Raw genomic sequence first — 18061 nt, forward strand, 5'->3', positions numbered from 1 at the left:
GGAACTCGGCTGTGAATTTGTAATATTTTATAGGTGGTTGTGAGATTGCGTCGAGTGCCAAGATATTAGTTGTACATAGCACATGGGCTTCAACCTCTCCTCATGCATACATACGTCATATGTAATTTATTAGTCAGACATTAATGTAATGTGCATATAAATATGTTACTTATCATGGTAATGGTGTTTATAGTTAATCGATCAATGAATCTACGGTGTACGTACAATCCGCAGCTGCGCAGTGGAAGGACAAACGTAACGTGTCAAATTCCAATTACAAAAATAATTAACTAAGTGACAAAAGAAAGGTTAGTAACAACCACGGCGATTGGATAACGATGTCAAGTTATGGTTTGTAGTTGTTTAAAGATAGTATGTGTTAGGTTAAGTTCTTACTATTACAACGTCAGTGTATATGATTATATGTACATTATCTCCACCACCTTTCACAAAGTGGCCCTTTTTTGTTTGCCTTTACATAGAGCATCGTACGGGTTGCTTTTAAAGAGACAGGTAATGTATAAGTAATATATACGTGCTTAAACTTTCATACTGTAGATGGTTTGGTTATAAGATTTTTTTTTTAGTGCATACAACTAATAACATTTCCACTGTTTCTGTATGTATGTTTCCAAAACATTTTGCCTATCTTTTCAAGCCATATAGGTTTACATGCATCTCACCGTCATTTTAAAAAACTTTATTTTCTCTTATGATAGAAACTTTTATTTTCCGCTAAATGTCAATTTCAAAAGAGTTAACTTGTCAAATGTATTTTCTTCTGAGCAATTGTTTGGGAAATAAACTGAAGTGAATCTTAGAGCATCTCCATTAGCAATACACATAGAACGCGAATTCCAAGACAAAAAAGTAATTTTTTAATTTTCTTTTTTTTAGTTTTGACTTTTTCTTTAAAAAAAAAAAGTCGAACCAATCGCGGGCCGCCACGTGACGTGGAGCCTACGGAACAGTTAAGAGACAGGTTCACCAAGAAGGAATTCAGCGAGATTGGTTTGTGTTTTGTGTGAGCCCTACAATTATTTTAATTGTTTTTTTTGTGGGAAACTGTGAGAGTTTGAGAATAAAACTCCCAATAGAATCCCCTAGACTATATTTGCGAAGTGATTTTGCCACATGTCCTCTTCAGAATCAGTTTCGCAAAAAAAAATATGACATGTCTACTAAATTTGATGACATGGCATATGAAAAATATGACATGGACAACTATATTTAATGAAAATTTATATTTTTGGTAAATTTTTTAGAATATAGTAATAACTCATATATTACATTTATGTTGATTTATATTTTTGGTAAACTTTTTAGAATATGGTAATAATTCATAGATCCTCATTAAAATAAAATATTCAAATATGAACATTACTAATTTCGAAATCTTATTTAATTATATTTTTATAACTATACAATTTTATTACTTTAAATTTTCGAAATTTTATAGAATTTTTAAAAATTTATAAAAAATAAACCTAAAATCATTAATTCTTATATATTTACAAATTTTATAAATATTGTTTAGCTATACTTTTTCAAAATTATTAGTATTATATCATTTTTTATTAATTATGTAGTAATAACTCATATATTAGATTTATTTTGATTTATATTTTTGGTAAAAAAATTAGAATATGGTAATAACTCAAAGATCTTCATTAAAATAAAAATATTCAAATATGAACATTGCTAATTTCGAAATATTATTTAATTATATTTTTTATAACTATACATATTTTATTACTTTAAATATTCGAAATTTTATACAATTTTAAAAAAGTTTATAAAAAAGTAAACGTAAAATAATTAATTTCTTATATATTTAAAAAATTTATAAATATTGTTTAGCTATAATTTTTCAAAATTATCAGTTTTATATCAATTTTTATTAATTATATATAAGTTGATCTCTATAATATTATTTGAAAAGTCAGTTTCCTACGTGTCGCGCTCACGTTAACTCTCATGGTGGTTGATTATGATGATACCATTAACGAATCAAATATATCTAATTATCATTATTAAACATTTATTTTATTTTATTTTTTATTTTCTATTTAGGTTTCCTTTTTTTCTTCAAATAACCTATATATAAAGAAAATATATTAATTTAAAAACGAAAATATCTTTTATATATAGTGTAATCCATAATAAGGAAATTTCACAAAATAATCTTAATTTTAAAGTAAAAAAAATATAATCTTCCCTTTTTAAAAATAATATTCACAATATATATATATTTTTAAAAGTATTAAGCATTTTATTTAAATTAATATATTTCTCATATTATTACAAAATAATTTAAATAGCATAAACTAAGATATCTTTAATGAATAAAATTTAATTTAATCTTTTTATGTTCCCTTTTATATTTTTCAAATAACATGTATGATAAAGAAAATATTTATAAACTTAAACCGAAAATAATTTTTATATATAATTTGATTTCATAAATAAGAAATTTAAAAAAAAAAATCTTGATATTAAATAAAGAACTAATATTCCTTTTTCGAATGTATCAATTATATTTTCATGCAATTTCATACCTATCATCATTATATTTTTATAATTTTATTTGTGATAATTATCATATTCCAAATTACCAAGTACTATAAAATTAACATAGACATAGGCTATTTACAAATAGTCAATTCATAAATATATATACACATCTAATATGAAAACCAAACTAATGCAATGAATATAATGAATATGATTTGGTTGAATAAGATTAGAAATAGTTATACTTGAATTTAACGGAAATATATAACACAATATACCCACAAATGAGTAACTAGACCAATCCAAATTATTTTATACAAATTCAAACAATAAATAAAAATAATATATTATCATTTATTCTCAACATTTTACTAAATAAATATGAAATTCTCAAATTATACTACAAATATATCAACCAACTATTACAATTAAGATGTAATTTTGAACCGATCAACACTTTAGTTTACTTTTACTATTTAATTTTCAAAACAACATATATTAAATTATACATAATCCGACCAAATATATATATATATACAAATTTAAGGCAAGAATCAAACTATATAAAAATAACAAAATTAATCAAAATTTTAATCTGTATAACAAAATATATTAATTGAATCGTAAAAAGTAAATGTTATATAATATATCCAAATAATAACCAAACAGTCGAGATATTATATATCCAAAATTATAATCTAATTAAAATAACGCAAAGTTATTTAAAACAAACCATGCATATTGATTATAATATAAATAACAGAATAAATAAAAAATTAAAAAATATTAATAAACTATCATAGTGTAAATAAAATATTATAGTGTATTTACTATATAAATATTTATACCCGTGCACGGCACGGGAAAATCACCTAGTTGCTTTTAAACACACAACCATTTCAAATTCAGTAAATGTGATATTACTTTTGACTATTATAATCGTATTGGTATCAATGTATACTAGTTATCCCTAATACTTCAGGTGTTTCAAAATGTAAACTATTTCATGTTAACCAAGCGTTCGTAGCTTGGTGTAAAGGAGGTACAGCTGTACTGTCCGTCACCCGGGTTCGAATCTTGGCCACAACGAATTTAACATCCCTTCCGTTGGAGCGCTGGACCTCATTCGGAGAGATAATTGGGAATGTGGCTACCCAAATACCAGAATTATCAAAAAAAAAAAAAAACTATTTCATGTTTTAAAATATAAAATGCATGTTTCAATAATTTTAAGTTAAACTTTACCGAAAGCTATTTAATTAATAATATTTTATAATTTTTGAATTACTTTAGTATTTATATTTGATACTAATATTTAATAAATAAATTAAATTTGTAATTATTATGCTTTTAATGAAAAACATCATATGATTATGTCTATGTGATCAATACTAATACGACTATACAAAATATATAGTATTTTAATACCTTGAGCAAAAAAGGTGTTTTTAAAAATTACGACGGTCGAAGATTCACGCGGTTCGTTAATCACTCTTAACTTAATTAGTTCGTTAATTTAATGTCCGTCATTATTATACGTATAAATAACGATGCTTCGTCTTCTTGCTTCATTGCCATTTGCTACAAAAGACGTACATTGCAATTTGCTCAGCTGAAACAACTTTGCAACTTTCTTGTCATCCAAACAATATACTGCCCCCTTTTCCACCATTATTGCTTCTCCTTTACTTCCCCTCAAAGAACACTTTATCATGTAAACTAGTCCCATGAACCATTCCCAATCTTCTTCTTCAACGAGATTCATTGTTATTACAAGCTCCTTATTGCTCTGTTCTGCTCTTCTGCCTCTGTTTTCATTTCTGTTTTCTTTCCCCAAAATTTGAATTGAGAATGTTCTGTAACATGGGTTTGTTCGGTTTCAAATAGCTTTACTATTCGTCTTTATTCCCATAATTGGGTTTTTAATCTCATCTTCTACTTGTTCTCGGAGAGTGTTTTAACAAAAAAAAACAGAGGAACTTAAAAACAGAGTAATTTCACAGAGAGAGAAGCCAGCCACCATGGAAGAGACTTTCGTTCCGTTTAGAGGTATCAAGAATGATCTCGAAGGAAGGCTAAGGTGCTACAAACAAGACTGGACCGGAGGATTCAAAGCAGGTTTCAGGTACTCAAAGTCTTTCACTCTATCCTTCTTCCAAAACTTCCTCTGTTTTTATGAACCCACTTTAGTACAGAGAACTCTGTTTCTATGATTCAAAATTCTCTTTTTTTAATTGAAACTTTGTAGGATTCTTGCTCCCACCACATACATATTCTTCGCGTCTGCGATTCCTGTTATCTCATTCGGCGAACAGCTGGAGCGAAGCACTGGTACAGAGCCTCCTCCTCTGTTTTAAAAAGTTGTGAGCTTTATGAACGTTATTAAAGATTATGTGTGTGTTTTCAGATGGAGTTCTTACGGCTGTTCAGACGCTGGCGTCTACAGCCATTTGCGGAATCATTCACTCCATTATCGGAGGCCAGCCTCTGCTGATACTCGGAGTTGCAGAGCCAACTGTGATCATGTACACATTCATGTTCAACTTTGCCAAAGGAAGACCTGAACTGGGACGCAACTTGTTCTTGGCTTGGTCTGGATGGTAAAGTCTCTTCTAGTTTCATTGTTAAATGTTTTAAAGTATCAACGAGGTTTTAAGCTAGTTAACTATGTGCAGGGTTTGTGTTTGGACTTCGTTGATTCTGTTTGTGCTGGCTATATGTGGAGCTTGTTCAATAATCAACAGATTCACAAGAGTAGCTGGAGAGTTGTTTGGACTTCTTATAGCTATGCTCTTCATGCAAGAAGCCATCAAAGTAACAAGATTTTACATATATTTAGATACTAAGAACTTTTTTTTTCGGGTTGGCACTTATGGTTTGATTAACATATATTCAGGGACTAGTTGATGAGTTTGGCTCTCCAAAGAGGGAAGATCTGAAACTTCTGGAGTTCTTACCTTCATGGAGATTTGCAAACGGGATGTTTGCTTTGGTTCTCTCCTTTGGTCTTCTTATAACTGCACTAAGAAGCAGAAAAGCCAGATCCTGGAGATATGGAACTGGTAAGTTAGTCAACTCTTTTTTTTTGTTCTCATGAGCTGGAATCTCCTTATTCTAGGGATCTTGACCGATCAATTATCAAACATATCTTTCTTGTTCTTGAAGAAAATTAGTTTTGTTAAATAAATAAAAAATTATTTATTGAAACAGGCTGGCTTAGAAGCTTAATAGCTGACTATGGTGTGCCACTCATGGTTCTTGTGTGGACCGGTGTCTCCTACATCCCAACAGGAGATGTTCCTAAAGGAATCCCTCGGCGACTTTTTAGCCCTAACCCTTGGTCCCCTGGTGCTTATGAGAACTGGACTGTTGTAAAGGTGTGTGTCTTCTTTGATTTTTGAATCTCCAACAAATCAACATATGACTAAAGCCTAGTGCTAAATGAAATTTTCAGGAGATGCTTCAAGTTCCAGTAGTCTACATAATTGGTGCTTTTATTCCTGCAACAATGATTGCAGTTCTTTACTATTTTGACCATAGTGTAGCATCACAGCTTGCTCAGCAGAAAGAATTCAATTTGAGAAAACCATCTTCTTACCACTATGATCTTCTTCTTCTAGGGTTTCTGGTAAGAATCTAGACAAATTAGTATTCTTCTTCCTCTTCTTGAGCTCAATCTATTAAAATATATTCACCACTTTCAGACCTTGATATGTGGCCTACTTGGAATCCCTCCATCAAATGGAGTCATTCCTCAATCACCAATGCATACCAAGAGCTTAGCAACACTCAAGTATCAGGTACCTTTGGTTTTGGAGCTTTATTTGTTTCTTTCAGGCCTTGGAATTGAGCTTGTTGTTGTCCCTTTGCCACAGCTTCTTAGGAACAGACTAGTTGCATCTGCAAGGAGAAGCATTAGGCAGAATGCGAGTTTAGGACAGTTGTATGGTAACATGCAAGAGGTTTATAATCAAATGCAGACTCCACTAGTCTACCAGCAGCCTCAGGTAAAGAATCTTCTCAAATGTTACATTGAGCTAATATAGTTTGAGAGAGACCAAGCTGAGCATACAATAAATCTTCCTCAGGGTCTAAAAGAGCTGAGAGAATCAACAATCCAAGCGACGACATTCACAGGAAATCTAGATGCACCAGTTGATGAAACTCTCTTTGATATAGAGAAAGAAATAGATGATTTATTGCCCATTGAAGTCAAAGAACAGAGAGTAAGCAACTTGCTTCAAGCAGTAATGGTTGGAGGATGTGTTGCAGCTATGCCTATCCTCAAAATGATCCCTACATCAGTTCTTTGGGGGTACTTCGCCTTCATGGCCATCGAGAGCTTACCTGGAAACCAGTTTTGGGAAAGAATCTTACTTCTCTTCACTGCACCAAGTCGAAGATTCAAGTAAATTCTCTTTAACATCTTCTTTTGCTCTTTTCAAGAGTCAGTACTAATGTACGTACAAAACATGCAGGGTTCTTGAAGACAACCATGCTACATTTGTGGAAACTGTTCCATTCAAAACGATTGCAATGTTCACAATCTTCCAAACAACTTACCTTCTAATCTGCTTTGGCCTCACATGGATCCCAATAGCTGGAGTTATGTTCCCACTAATGATCATGTTTCTAATACCAGTAAGGCAATATTTACTCCCAAGATTCTTCAAAGGTGCTCATCTTCAGGACTTAGACGCGGCAGAGTATGAAGAAGCACCTGCTTTACCATTCAATCTCGCAGTAGGGGTAAATTCAAAAAAAAAAACATTTTCTCTTTGTTTTTTTTTTGGATTATTGTTTAACATTTTAATGATTTTAGCAGGAAGATGAAATGGGATCAACAGCTTCTTATCCATGCGACTCTGAGATTCTTGATGAGGTTATTACAAGAAGTAGAGGAGAGTTTAGACACACTTGCAGTCCTAAAGTTACTAGTTCGACTTCAACGCCGGTTTATCATAGGAACCTGTCCCAAGTGTTTAGTCCTCGAGTTAATGAACTAAGGGGTGGCATGGTGAGTCCTGGTCTCGCCGGAAAAGGGCAAAATAGTCCAAAGCCAAGTCCTTTGAACCAATCTTCCTCGTCACAGTCGAAGTGAGAATAATTCTTCATGGAGGCTTAATAAAAACCAGAGGAGATTTATATATATATATACTGTATAAGTGTATGCTATATTATGTTATGTTATGATATGTTATGTCGCACCATATTAATTAACGTTTATTTTGATGAGATTCAAGGACCACACAACCTTCAAATCACATGTAACACACAAACACAAAAGGTTGAGAAACGAGTGGAAACATGGCAGTATAAGGTTGTCAAGATTAGTTAGAAAGCTAAAGCTAAAGCTAAAGCAATCCTCTTTATGTTTTGGTCGAAAAGAAGTGGCTGTGGCTATAAAGCCAAAGTTATGTGGTTCGAATAAGTGCGCACTTGCAAATGCTACAAAACAAGACAAGACAAGACTCAACTTCTCATAAACGTAACTGAAACAAGAAAGACAAAAAGTATAACACGAGTGTTTGTTCTTTTGAAGTAAAACAACTATAAGATGAGATAAAAAGTTTCAAAACTTTTGACTGATATTGAAATTATCGTTACTATAACACACGAGAGGCCTCAAATCTTTCTCCAAATCAGTTTTATTGTAGTACAAGCTGTGGTGAGAATTCACGAGTTATGACACCGATCTTGGTAAGACAATTAAAACATTGGTGGTGTAAAGTAATCATCATGATCGTATAGTTGCTGTAGATCTGTGTGGTTAGGTTACAAATCTTCACCAAAATTCATGATATCCAGAAGGCCTATTTATAGCCAACATGATCAGATTTCATCATATATTTTCTAAAATGATTTCGTCAACTTTCTTAAAACAATCTCAATCTTAAGAGGGAAATTAAACAACGTTCCATAATTGATCAAACGAGAGTAAAAGCCTATTGAGCCCAATGTAGTCCATGCAATTCACCAGTTATCAAGATTCATAAGCTTTTAGCTACTTAAGTTATGGCCCATCAAATACCGACCGTCATTATTCAGGGGGTGTCAAAATGAGCTAGCTCGCTCAGCTCAGCTCAGCTCATAGTAAGCTCGGCTCTTTTATGAGTTAGCTCAGATCAGCTCATTTATTATATGAGCTTCAATATATAAACTCGTACTCGGATCATCTAGATCATGAGTTAAATGAGCTAACTCGTGATCTAACACAAAATAATTATAACAATATTAAATTAAACATCGATAAAATTACTTCTATAGTGTATTATTCAAAATTTAATAAAACTATTAATCATAAATAACTTACCGTGAGTTTTGAGTTACGATAAGCAAAGTGAGAGGAGACGTATGTCAAATTTGAGATCAATGAAATTTGTGAGATAGATGATATGGTTAACGTGGGTTTATATAGAAGATTTTGATAATTTCTAAACAGGATAGTCTCTTTTTTCTTTCTTCGAAAAAAGTATAGATAACTTTTAAAAGTTTTACTCCTATATTACTTATGTATATTTTACATTTTAGTTTTAAAGATAAATATGATAAATATAAAAATTATCTTTTTCCATAAGAAATGAACGAGCTTATGAGTCAGCTCATGTTCATTAACGATCGTTCATATAACTCGTGATCTTTTTTAAGCTCGATCATTAAACTCATTTATTAAATGAGCCTAAAATATAGTGATCATACTCATGAAAAAATAAGCTGAGCTGAGCTAACTCATGAGTTGTAACTCATTTTGACACGCTATTATTCATCATCAATGTGACGATATACCAGTACCTGCAACATTGTGCAGATTAATTGTTTATTCATATTGGTTAGGCACCTAAAGGAAATTTCTGGATCAAGATTTTCAAATTGATTACCAAACTTACAAAACAAGTTTGACCTTTTGACCACACGTTAGATGTTGATAATCTTTAGTCTAAAAGAAACATTATCATACACAAGTCAAGAAATATGATTTCTTTGCTCTATATCATGATTCATGAACAACCTGTAAGCGTGGGACGCAAGCACATTTTGACGGTCCAGATTTAATATATTTACGCGGGTAATATAATATAATCAGTCCCTATAATCAGGTGTGGACACGGACAAACTTTTCGGGATTCCTAGTCGACAAAGTCCTCTATTTCTTAAACTACCCCTCATTATTTTTTTATTATTACAGAAACCTCCCCGTTATTTCTGGTAGTCGTTGCTAAGTTTCCTACTTCCGACGTCGTTTTAGGGAACGCGCGTCAAAGCTGAAACATCATCGTTATGACACGTGTCTCAACAGAGGGCTTAGTCTTTAAAGGCACTTAAGCCGACTGTAATCCACAAACTAAATACCGTTCTCTGATTGGCTACCATGACCGCCACGTGTACAAAACATTCACCGGTTACACCCAGTCACCCACAATTCGACTTCTTCATCGTATATATTACAGAGGAAAGCAAACGAGTCGGATAATTTTAGTCTGAGCGAGGAAAAAAAACGCGAACTTTGAAATTGTCAAAATATACTTCGGACACAAGTGATTAAAGAGTTAGAGTCGATCTTGTTGTGAAACTGAAATTGATTGCGAAAAGAGAGAGAGATGGTAGCAGAAGCAGAGGTTGTGTTTCAACAGAGTTTGCCGTTAGTTCTGGATATTGACGGAGTTTCTTCCGCCGTCATATCTCCACTTTCTTCTCCCAAACTTGGTATCCGTCGGTCGCCCGCGTCGGTTTCCGGCGGTTTATCGACTTCTCCGGTGTTGGTAAGTCTCAATCTTTCCGACATGTTAAAGATTATGTTTTTTTTTTTTGTTCTTTCTAAAATTAACTGTCTATAATTACCCATTAAATCGAATTGATGGGTATCTTTAGATTCTTCAAAGAAGATGACTTTCCGACATGATCTTTAGATGCTTCTTGTCTTAAAAACTTTGCTGGTGACTTTGTGAAACTATCTGTAGTTATAAGTGTTCGTTAATATGTCTTTGTCTTCTCATTAATTGATATTGATTGTTTTTGTACTTTAACAATTGACTGATCTTTGTTTACAATAATGTGTATATAATATACCTTTTTAGGGTATACAGCAGGAGGATGTGTTCGATTCTAGTGTCCCGGTTTATGTTCCGACCATACGGTCAGGAAGCTACGCTGATAGATATAGGGCCAAAGAGAAACATGGAAGACGAACACATTTGCGTAGATGATCTATCCTCCCAACTTAATTGTCTTTCCGAATTGCCAAATCCTACTGCTTTCTATGCGGTAACGTCTCTCTTCACTTAAATAAACTCTAACGCTCTATTTATTGATGATGATATAAAAGAACCTGACTCAACTTCTTTTTTTTTTTAAAGGTATTTGACGGTCACGGAGGATCAGAAGCAGCAACGTATGTAAAACAAAACGCCATCAGGCAAATGCAAATGCTGGAGACTGCCGAGCGGTTCTTTGCAGAAAAGGCAGAGCCATAGAGTTGTCTCACGACCATACACCCATCAATCCACTAGAGAGAAGGAGAGTTGAAGAATGTGGAGGTGTCATCGAAGACGGTTACTTAAACGGAGAGCTATCCGTGACGCGAGCTCTCGGCGACTGGGACATGAAACGCACACCGCACGGCTCCTCCTCCTCTAAGTCTCCGCTTATCTCCGAACCTGAGATCAAGCAGATAAGTTTAACGGAAGAGGACGAGTTTCTTGTGATGGGGTGCGACGGGATTTGGGATGTGTTGACGAGCCAAGAAGCGGTTAGCATCGTGAAGCGGGGATTGAACAGGCACGACGATCCAGCGAGATGCGCGAGGGAGCTTGTGATGGAGGCGCTGAGGCTGAACACGTTTGATAACTTAACAGCTGTTGTGGTAAGCTTTGCGACGACGGTGGTTCCGTTGGAGAAGAAGAAGAAACAGTGTTTTAGCCTTACACCGGAGGCTTTACGTAGCTTGAGGAGTCTGTTGGATGGCTGAAACTATTGTGTTGTTATTGTTGGTGACACTGATGATGATGACGAAAAATCTTAAGAGTTGTAGAGTGTATACTATATATATGATGGTGTGTGTCTATGTGATTACAGTTTTTGTGTACAAGCTTAAGCTGTTTGATTGTTTTGTGTATAGTGAGAAAAGAATATGTATTGCTTGATCTCATCTTTTATTAATTAAATTTAAACTGTTAATTTCCGTATTAAGATATATATATAAGAATGTTGATAAAAAAAATAAAAGAGAATTGATTCTGTATTTATATATATATATATTTTAATTGATTGGTTTTGGTTCTTGTGCGTTAACAGTAGTCTTTCTTTAGATTAGGCGATTTGGGCGATAGAAGCAAAGCAAAGATCAAAGCAAGAGGGAAGTTATGTCGGGAGGAATAGCACGTGGTCGACTCACAGAGGAACGAAAAGCGTGGCGTAAGAACCATCCTCATGTATGTTTTCTCCCCTCTGTATGCTTTTCTTCTTCTTCCTGTTCCTCCTTTTTTCTTATTTCAAATCGAATCTGCTTACTGTAGGCTTTTGTTGCCAAGCCGGAGACTTGTTCAGATGGAACAAATAACCTAATGATCTGGCAGTGCATCATCCCTGGCAAATCTGGGGTCAGTCTCTTGCTTTGAGTAATGAGTAATCTCAACTCAATCTTGTTTGCAACTACTATAGCTTATACTTTTAAATGGTTTGGATTTTGAGGGATCTCCTAGAATTATTACTGACAAGGATGTCGATGGGATTGTGAGATAGTATGTTGTTCTGATTACTTAACCCGTGAAAGCATTGGGGTTGTTGTTGTTTATGTTTTGTCATGGTGTTTTCAATGTTTGTTTATCCAGTGTTGCGGGCATGTTCTGTTTTGAATCATTAAGATTAGTAGTAGATCATGCATATGCTTTGTATTTGGAGAACAATACATTCTAGCATTCTCTTAAGTTGCCATGCTGTATTGCTCTTGTTTTTTTTATTGATGCAAACTGCCTTTATTAGGTGGTTCTCTCTTATGTATGTTGTCTTGAACTTTTGTGGTATTAAAGTTAAATTGATATGGCGAGTTTCTTTGTTGTGCAGACTGATTGGGAAGGTGGGTTTTATCCACTGACACTCAATTTCTCGGAGGACTACCCAAGCAAACCTCCAAAGTGCAAGTTTCCTCAAGGCTTCTTTCATCCTAATGTCTATCCTTCTGGAACTGTTTGCCTCTCTATTCTCAATGAAGATTATGTAACCTCTCTTCACCCACTCTTTTCTTCTTTTAAGATCTAATGTTTAAAAAGGCTTTACATTTTATTATTTAACCCCTCAGGGATGGAGACCAGCCATCACTGTGAAGCAAATCTTGGTTGGTATTCAGGACTTGCTCGATGAACCAAACCCAAATGACCCTGCACAGACTGAAGGATACCAGCTCTTTGTCCAGGTTTTTTTCTGGCTTTTTACATAGTAAATTATAACACTTAGATCATACATAGTACTATCAAGTAGTAAGTAGCAGATTCAGTAATTTCTTTTTAAGAATCTTCATGGCACCTAGTTATCATGGATCACTTGTTCGTGGTTTTGAGTTCTGAGGATTGGGATTGTGAGTAGCGGAAGTAACCTAAGCACGTTTTGTTTTTGTGGGGGTTGCAGGATAAGAATGAATACAAGAGAAGGGTGAAACAACAGGCTAAACAGTACCCACCAACTATTTGATATCTTGCCTTGTCTCAAGTCCAAGTCTTGGATAAATTTGTTTCTCTGAATGATTCTCTCTCTCTCTCTCTCTCTCTACTTTCCAAGAGCTATTGAGAGAACATTTTCAGTAATAAGAACATTACATTTTCATGAAGACAGATCAATGGTTGTTGCTTACGCAGTCTACCAATAGTCATGATTAGTTTCACATTTTCTGTAATAAGAAAATTACAGTTTTGTATATACTGATCGATGATGGTTATTGCTTACGCAGTCTAGCAATAGTCATGATTAGTTTCATTGATGTAAAACTTACAACACAACCTTTGAACATTATTCCTAAACAAAAATCTACTGGAAACATGTCGTCAAAGAGTATTTGCAGGCTTTAAGAGAGGCTATAGTGATTACAAATACTATATAGATTCGAACGAGTACGATTGGAAGAAGTCACGAATCTATTACTATTAGATAAATAGATTCAAGCTAATTCACAAATAATGCTCCAGATTCTAAATTGTCTCACAAATCAAATTCAAACATAATCGATTATTGAGACTAATCAAAGTACCAACACAAGTAAAAATGTAATAACTTTCATCAATCCAGATAAGAAATCCAGAAACAAAACATGTTCAACATCGAATCCATTACAAGAACCTTTATGAAATTACCATACCAAAACTAAAACCAGTTCTTAAAAGATAGAGAAAAGAGACAGTGATCAAGCCTCGGCACCCTCCTTCTGGTAAACATAAGTAAGCCCACACTTACCACAGTAATGACGATCAAAATGACTCGCCATGAAAGTCCCAGCACCGCAAGTCGCGTTAGGACACTCCTTCCTCAGCCTCTGCACCTTGCCGGAACCATCGACCTTGTAGAACTGGAGCACCGCGAGCTTCACCTTCTTGTGCTTGTGCTTGATCTTCTTCGGCTTCGTGTACGTCTTCTTCTTCCTCTTCTTCGCTCCTCCTCTCAGACGGAGAACCAGGTGAAGCGTCGACTCCTTCTGGATGTTGTAGTCGGCGAGGGTGCGTCCGTCCTCGAGCTGCTTTCCGGCGAAAATGAGGCGCTGCTGGTCCGGAGGGATGCCTTCCTTGTCTTGGATCTTGGCCTTGACGTTGTCGATGGTGTCGGAGGACTCGACCTCGAGGGTTATCGTCTTCCCCGTTAGGGTTTTCACGAAGATCTGCATCCTTTGCGGCGGTGGGGAACAAAACAGCTGAAACAGAAGAGAGACAAAAAAAAAACGAGAAAGTGGAGTTGTTTTGTAGGAGAGGGGACTCTTAGGGTTTTTGGACTGTTTTATTACGTAACTAGCCTTACAGAAATTAATCTAACTGGGTTTTATTTTGGGCTTTTCACTGAATCCCTTTAGGCCCATGACATTGTAAATTAAGTTTAAAATAAAAAAAAATGGAAATGCAGGGAATCGAACCCTGTGCCTCTCGCATGCAAAGCGAGCGCTCTACCATATGAGCTACATCCCCAATTGATAGTCTTCAGTTTAATATAATTATTTAAACTAATACAGTTTTCACAACAGAATTCTCATGAAGAAGAACATGTCATATCGAAAGATAATGCATCTGATAATTTGATTAAGGGAAATCAAAAGTAGTTGGAACGGATGCTCATTCAACTGGAACCAAGAAGCAACATATGAAATTGCGGTAGATCAATGGCTTCATTGGTAGATATTCACTCTTCTTACCATGAGCCTACACTAGAATCAAATTATGACAGCGACAATAGTAGCCTGAATCAAACCGAGGGTGTTTGGCGCGAAGGAGTTGCACAACCTTTCTCCTAAAGTATTTAATCTCCCTAGTTACTCGAGGAGCGATAAGAAGACTGATAGGAGGTTTTGTGGAGTTTATTTCAATGATTGTGGCTTATCTTCTTAATGTTTTCTTCATATTATTTTGACATGTTTGCTACTTCAATTTTGTTTTTACTTGGAGATTTTTTTTGGAACATAACCTTTGATTAAAAATTCAAAGAGATGATGATATCAAGAGAGAACAAGGAAGCTTGCCACACAAGAAAAAACAATGAAGAAGTAACCAATGGGGTCGCGTAGAAGAAGAAAGTCAAAGTGGGAAAAGATGTCAATTTTGGATGCAAATCAAAGATGAGTTGAGTTGTGACTTAACCACATCAGATAATGTCAAGATGCAGCTAACCATTTGGTTAGACAAAGCCAAGAACAAGCAGAGTTGTGTTAAAGTCTAACTAAGTGTACTTGTTAGGAGTTATTGAAATAGTAGCTGTCTAAAATAAGCATTGCTTGCAAGAATAGTCTAGTGTCTTAGGGACAGACTAGAAGTAATGTGTGTAGTAAGTAGAGCAGTTTAATATACAATGTATGTGAATGTTGTAATGAGAAAAGAGTTGGATAAAGTTACAATGTAAAAATTAAATTGTTCTGTCTTCTCTCTACTAGAAAACAACCGTGAGAGAGTAAACAGAGAGTAAGCTTATGTACAGTGAAACACAAGTGAAAAACAGAGAAATGTGTATGTTTGTGTTAAGTTGTAACACAAGTGTATAAACAGAGATAAAGAAGGAACAAAAACAGTGTGTACAAGTCAGAACAAAAGAACGTGAGAAAGATGGCCATGAGTGAGTGAGGCCAAGCCAAGAAGTTTCAATGATGGAGTTGCAGAACCGAACCGGAGAGTGCTGAACCGGACCGGAATACATAATCGCAAGTAGGTGACGTGAAGATGAAGTTTAGTTTATTTCTATTTTATTGTTATTTGTTTTAAGTCCTTGTTCTAGCTGTTAATAAGGGAGACTAAGTCATCCTATAGTTTAGGAACCTTAACTCCCACTTTTCCCACTTCCAGTATTGTAGGAATCAATGATTCCAACCTTTGTTTCGTTTCTTTATAAATCAATGAAAAAGCCCAAAAAGAGGCAAAATATCAATTGCCCAAAAAAGTATTGTGTTCTTATTATCTTTTAACTTGTTTAATATCATTGTTCTCAAGCTTTGACCACAAGTCATTGCTATCATTCAACAGATCAACAAAGAAACTGAAATAGTACTAATAAAAAGAACAGCATTTAAATTTTGATTTAAACAAGGTTTTGCAAATGTTAGGCTACAAACACAGTATGCCCATTTTAACCAAACATTCTAATTCGAATATACAAGTAACAACAGTTAATACTTGTATATGAGTCTTCGATAAGGCTTGACAATTTATTCAACCATCGTGATGGCGAATCCATAAACGCTTCGAAGATGCAACTCCATCCTCACCTAGTGTCCTCATCATCACACGCACCGATGCCTTTTCACTCTCCGAAGTCCCCACCGGCAAATAAAGATCAACCCTCTCCAAAACACAACCCGTCCGTATCAAATACTTCAACATAACCAACTCGTACGTACCTCCAGTAAAACTCCTGAGCTCAACCACCTTCAACGTCTTCTTCAAACACTTGTGACTAATTGGATACGTCCAATACGACTTCGGATTGAATCCAGGACTGGTCCTTGCCACAGACACAGGAGGAAGCATTTGGAAAGTGAGAGTCTCCAACTCAGGACAGCTATTGATCATAAGTCTGATCCCAACAAACTCATCCGGTACAAGATTAGTCTTGATCACCAAATGTCTCGTCTCCATCGGTGCTTTCAACCGAACCGGATCGTCACTGTCTTTAATCGCCTTAACGAGAAAAGGACACACCGTTAGCTTCCTAGCCGACAAAAGATCGTAAAGTAGATCACATAAAAGTTGTCCCATCTCGTCATCCGTCTCTGTTCCATAATCCAAGTACGCTTCTTCCATTCTCCTATTCACTGTCAAGAACTGAAAGTAATGGAACGTTCCAGTGTACTTGAAGACCTGAATGTTAGGCAATTCGAGCATAGTGTACTCCGTGGCGAAATCGCAATTCTCGAAAACCAGTTCCCTCAACCGGTTGTTATCTCCGGTTATTGATTCTAAACCGACGTTCCAGCAGTTTTGTATGGTTAGAGACTCGAGAAGAGGCGACTTAGATAGCAAAATCATGATCTTCCCGAGTTCGATCCAACCAAAACAGAGACTTTTGAACGAACAACGGTTCGCGAACCGTGATGGGTTGAAACCGCACGCGAATAGCTTCAACGACTCGACGTTTGCTTGGTTGTAAACGCATTCCGGCAACTGGAACATAACCGCTGGTCTCGCTTGGTTACTTGCGACGCAAGTAAGGTCAGAGAAATCAAGAACTAGGTTCTTGACGTTTTTGGACACAGCGAATTCGATCAAGTGCTTGATCTCGGCTTCGAATCCCGCCGGTTTGGAGAGACAAAGTTCGAAACTTTCGATGACGTCACCCGGAAATCTCGAGACCCAGTTAACCACAAAGCGAACGAACGCAACCCTAGCTTCCCTTAAGGATTCTTCACTGCTCGAAACGGAGCGTTTCACGAAGTCAGACTCTTTGAAAGAGACATTGGTCGTTCCGTGATGGAGATGCTTCCACGGCTTAGCGAGGACACTTGTCTTCACGGCTTCCTTGAAGGGCAAGTTAGAGATAATCAGAACCAAGAGGTGTTCCGGGAGATTAGATAACCTGTTTTGGTTTCTTCTTGAATCCATTTCTTTTGATTTTTTCTTTTGGAGAGAAAAATAAAAAGTTTCAGAGAGACGATTAGTGAGACAATAAAAAGGATTATTATTTTTTCTTTATATGAGTCACTGAAAGGTTGCGACTTATTGGCTTTCTATGGCGGTTTTGTGTATTGAAACCCCTCGTCTTCTTTGTTCATTGTTAGCGCCGATTCGAATCGTTTAAATAAATTAATAAGAGTTGGTTTGTTAAAAAGCAAAGGAAAAGTGGGATATTATTTCTCTACTAAAAAACAGTAAAACTT

At 35.2% G+C, this 18061-nt stretch overlaps 5 protein-coding genes and 1 non-coding gene across 9 annotated transcripts; 3 read left to right on the plus strand and 3 right to left on the minus strand.

Annotated features, from left to right (window-relative positions):
• Nucleotides 1-4080: 4080 nt before the first annotated feature.
• On the plus strand, nt 4081-7749 carry LOC108855872 (probable boron transporter 2). 4 transcript variants are annotated; one of them, XM_018629792.2, is made up of 12 exons: nt 4081-4639; nt 4763-4845; nt 4922-5114; nt 5190-5328; nt 5411-5576; nt 5725-5891; nt 5969-6142; nt 6219-6314; nt 6390-6521; nt 6603-6922; nt 6993-7263; nt 7337-7749. In XM_018629792.2, exons 1-12 carry the CDS (start codon nt 4536-4538, stop codon nt 7613-7615), a joined length of 2124 nt encoding a protein of 707 aa, XP_018485294.1. In that variant the 5' UTR covers nt 4081-4535; the 3' UTR covers nt 7616-7749. The 4 variants fall into 4 exon arrangements, with proteins under 4 accessions (XP_018485294.1, XP_018485295.1, XP_018485296.1 ...); XM_018629793.2 differs by having other exon boundaries at nt 7340-7749; XM_018629794.2 differs by having other exon boundaries at nt 6993-7257.
• A 2229-nt stretch (nt 7750-9978) lies between these two features.
• Nucleotides 9979-11692, plus strand: LOC108851287 (probable protein phosphatase 2C 49). Its single transcript, XM_057009447.1, is given in 4 exon segments — nt 9979-10274; nt 10590-10776; nt 10869-10926; nt 10929-11692. Coding segments are annotated over 3 exon segments (780 nt in total). The 5' UTR covers nt 9979-10274; nt 10590-10605; the 3' UTR covers nt 11480-11692.
• Nucleotides 11693-11784: 92 nt separating this feature from the next.
• Nucleotides 11785-13448, plus strand: LOC130511792 (SUMO-conjugating enzyme SCE1-like). The gene is made up of 5 exons (XM_057009450.1): nt 11785-11942; nt 12027-12110; nt 12574-12726; nt 12809-12922; nt 13135-13448. The coding sequence occupies exons 1-5, from the start codon at nt 11874-11876 to the stop codon at nt 13195-13197; spliced, it is 483 nt and encodes a 160-aa protein (XP_056865430.1). The 5' UTR covers nt 11785-11873; the 3' UTR covers nt 13198-13448.
• A 311-nt stretch (nt 13449-13759) lies between these two features.
• Nucleotides 13760-14444, minus strand: LOC130511793 (ubiquitin-40S ribosomal protein S27a-3). The gene has a single exon (XM_057009451.1). The coding sequence runs from the start codon at nt 14375-14377 to the stop codon at nt 13904-13906; it is 474 nt and encodes a 157-aa protein (XP_056865431.1). The 5' UTR covers nt 14378-14444; the 3' UTR covers nt 13760-13903.
• A 155-nt stretch (nt 14445-14599) lies between these two features.
• Nucleotides 14600-14672, minus strand: TRNAA-UGC (transfer RNA alanine (anticodon UGC)). Its single transcript has one exon. It is a non-coding gene; the product is annotated as a tRNA-Ala (tRNA).
• Nucleotides 14673-16397: 1725 nt separating this feature from the next.
• On the minus strand, nt 16398-17786 carry LOC108851286 (F-box protein At3g62230). Its single transcript, XM_018624692.2, has one exon. The coding sequence runs from the start codon at nt 17784-17786 to the stop codon at nt 16398-16400; it is 1389 nt and encodes a 462-aa protein (XP_018480194.1).
• Nucleotides 17787-18061: the final 275 nt, after the last annotated feature.

Source organism: Raphanus sativus, chromosome 4 (genome assembly GCF_000801105.2).
Source record: "Raphanus sativus cultivar WK10039 chromosome 4, ASM80110v3, whole genome shotgun sequence".
Lineage (NCBI taxonomy): Eukaryota > Viridiplantae > Streptophyta > Magnoliopsida > Brassicales > Brassicaceae > Raphanus > Raphanus sativus.